A 3139-nucleotide genomic window follows, 5' to 3' on the forward strand; every position below is an offset into this window, starting at 1 on the left:
AGGCAATTCTCCTGCCTCAGCCTCCTGAGTAGCTGGGATTACAGGCATGCACCGCCATGCCCAGCTGATTTTTTGTAGTTTTAGTAGAGACGAGGTTTCACCATGTTGACCAGGATGGTCTCGATCTCTTGACCTCGTGATCCACCCGCCTCGGCCTCCCAAAGTGCTGGGATTACAGGCTTGAGCCACCGCGCCCGGCCAGTGAAGACTTTATTATTCCTCACTTTGGCTTACAACTTTTTGGGGAGCTCTTTTAAGGCCTGTAACATTTGTTTAATAACTACATCACTTCCAATCCCGCCACTGTAAAGTTTAATACTTACCTTGGTTACTCCAACTGGTACTGGATCAAACACTTTGCGCTGTTCCTCTCGAGGAATCTGAGAATGCAGTGGTAAAATCTGATACCGATGGCTTCCTATAATAATACAGAACAATTAGGGACTAAAAATAGGAGCTGGTTTAAAACATCTGTCTATTATACATATTCTTATTCAAAAGTAGAGACAATACAAAATTTTCTGTTCCTTTTTCACATTCTGGCTGAGGCACTAGAAAAACATTCATTTTCACTCTCAAATATGTGAGAATTCAAAGACTCATACCAAAATGTGGATTCATTTCCAAATGCTTCTGCATAGTATAAATCAAATTCCAGCCAGGCAAAAACACCAACACAGCTCCAGGAACATTAAGGGTTTCAATGTACTTAAGCAGAGATTCAATTAGTTCAAAAGGAGTTTCCTTTTCATTCAATTGAGACATGCTCAACCTTGTTTCTGGACCATATTCATCACCACAGATCAAGTTGCAATTTGCCTGTAAAAAATAGAAACACATATTTTGGATTGTCTCAGTTACTACAGCAGCTCATGAGGTAAGTCTTCTAGATTTGTTCTTCATATTTAAATAACTCATAATGTCATTCTAGTTGACCAGTCACACACTATAGTATACAGAAGAAATTTAATTTCCAAAAAATGTAGCGCTTACATCAATATACTGAATTTTTCTACTAACTACTATTTCTCACAGGACAGGACTAAAGCTCATGCACAAACTTTTAAATTTGACTCTGAAACCTCTCATGAAGCCTTCTACTAACTATATTTCTCTTTCTGAAATAACGTGGCAGTTTCCAGAAAGTTTACATTAGAATCAAGTTGTTATAATTGGTCTTTATCCTGATAAAATTTTCTAATTCACTGTTCATTTACATCTTCAGATCTTTTGATTAAAAAGATATCTTAGGTTTTCTAGCAAATTCTGCATTGCTGGCTGTCACAGTCTATATTTCCAGGTAAACAATCCTTTTTCACACTATCATATGTCAACTCTCAAGCACTAGAAAGTCAGTCTTTTCTTTCCTGTTTCTCCTAGGAAATCCCTCATTGCTCCCTCATTTAATACTTTGTCAACCTGATAATGTCATCTCCACAGTCTCTTATAGTAAAGCTATAGCTGCTGTTTCTTTTTTTTGGGATCAAGTCTTACTCTGCAGCCCAGGTTGCAGCACAGCAGCACAATCTCAGCTCACTACAACCTCCAACTCCTGGGTTCAAGCAATTCTCCTGCCTCGGCCTCCCAAGTAGCTGGGATTAGAGGCAACTACCACATTGCCCGGCTAATTTTTGTATATATTTAGTAGAGAAGGGGGTTTCACCATCTTGGCCAGGCTGGTCTTGAACTCCTGATCACATGATCCACCTACCTTGGTCTCCCAAAGTGCTGGGATTACAGGTGGGAGCCATGCCTGGCTTAGCTGCTGTTTCTTAAACTTTATTGTACGTAAGGATCGCCTGGGGATTTTGTTAAAATGTAGATTCTGATTCAGCAGATCTAGGGTGGGGCACAGAATTCTGCCTATCAGTTTCCCAGGTGCTAGTGCTTACTGAAAACGCTTTGTAGCAAAACCTTACACAACAGCATTGTCTCTAACCATGCCTGGCCTTTAAATATCTTATTCTTTCCTTGTTTTCTTTTGACCTTTACATGGCAGAAACAATTTAACTCATGACAGAAAACAGCCTGTCACTGAACCTGGAATTTTTTGCAGTAACATACATCCGTGAATCCAAATGCAGACATTATAGTTAGTTTGTAAAAAAGTTTTCTGTAATGTTATTTATATACATTGCATGTTTTATTAACTCATTTTTTTTTCTCTGCGTCGACAATTTGCCCACAGTGGAAATTCTTCATGAAATTCACTTACATCATCATCCTCACCACCATCATCATCCTTATCCTTCTTCTTCTTGTCTTTTGGTGGAGGAACAAAGTGGGTCATCTGAATGCAGTCTTCCAGGAAATATTCTGCCAGGGACAATCCAGTCGGGTTAAGTATTATCAACTTTCACAACAGAGCAGACTCAAATTCATTTGCTAATTCATAGTTCAAAACAATACCCCTCCAGTCTGATTCTTCACAAATGTCAAAAAATTCTAGTAGCAATAGCCTTATTTTCCTAATCAAATTCAGTGTTTCCCTTTCTCAGACCTTGCAGAAGGGTGAGGTATCTTTTATACATGTTTCCACAGAGCCAGTTGGGGTATCCTCTGTGTATATTATTTACGGAATGCCCATTGTGCACAAGAACTATGCTATGTATAGCATAGTGTGGGAGTTATATATGGAAAGAATAACTTCAACAATACACCACAGTTCATCCTTCCTCTATCAGTATGCACACACAAAGTGGTTTCTTTCTAGTCAACCTGGAGAAGGATCTCAATGCAAGGACTGTAAGATCTGCTGAGCAGTTATGCCTGAGATTCTCAGATGGCTCCAGAATGTCTTTATAATCAAACATCCTCTATATCTAGACTCCCAAAGTGCGATTCTCATCACATCATATTAAGGCTACATCCTCTCAGTGACTTACTCCTCACGTTGTCAGAACTTGATCTCTTTTGGTAGTGTCTGCCACGTTTCTTCATTACAAAGTTACTCCTTTTCCCCCCTTCCCATACCGTACTCTTAAGAAGTTATTAAACACAGCCCATTAAGGGGTTAGGAAGTTCAGGCTCACTTGTTCGAAAAATGGGGAGAACATTTACATAAATTATTTGAAATTCTTTTCTTTTTTTTTTTTTTTTGAGACGGAGTTTCGCTCTTGTTACCCAGGCTGGAGTGCAA

General features: G+C 39.1%; 1 protein-coding gene across 1 annotated transcript; it reads right to left on the reverse strand.

Moving 5' to 3' along the window:
- Nucleotides 1–200: 200 nt before the first annotated feature.
- Nucleotides 201–3048, reverse strand: LOC116548182 (ATP-dependent RNA helicase A-like). The gene is made up of 3 exons (XM_032273770.1): nucleotides 2216–3048; nucleotides 606–819; nucleotides 201–418 (listed from the first exon to the last, which is right to left on the reverse strand). The coding sequence occupies exons 1-3, from the start codon at nucleotides 2288–2290 to the stop codon at nucleotides 231–233; spliced, it is 477 nt and encodes a 158-aa protein (XP_032129661.1). The 5' UTR covers nucleotides 2291–3048; the 3' UTR covers nucleotides 201–230.
- Nucleotides 3049–3139: the final 91 nt, after the last annotated feature.

This window comes from Sapajus apella, unplaced genomic scaffold (assembly GCF_009761245.1).
Source record: "Sapajus apella isolate SASKATOON/1434 unplaced genomic scaffold, GSC_monkey_1.0 scaffold7756, whole genome shotgun sequence".
Taxonomy (NCBI): domain Eukaryota; kingdom Metazoa; phylum Chordata; class Mammalia; order Primates; family Cebidae; genus Sapajus; species Sapajus apella.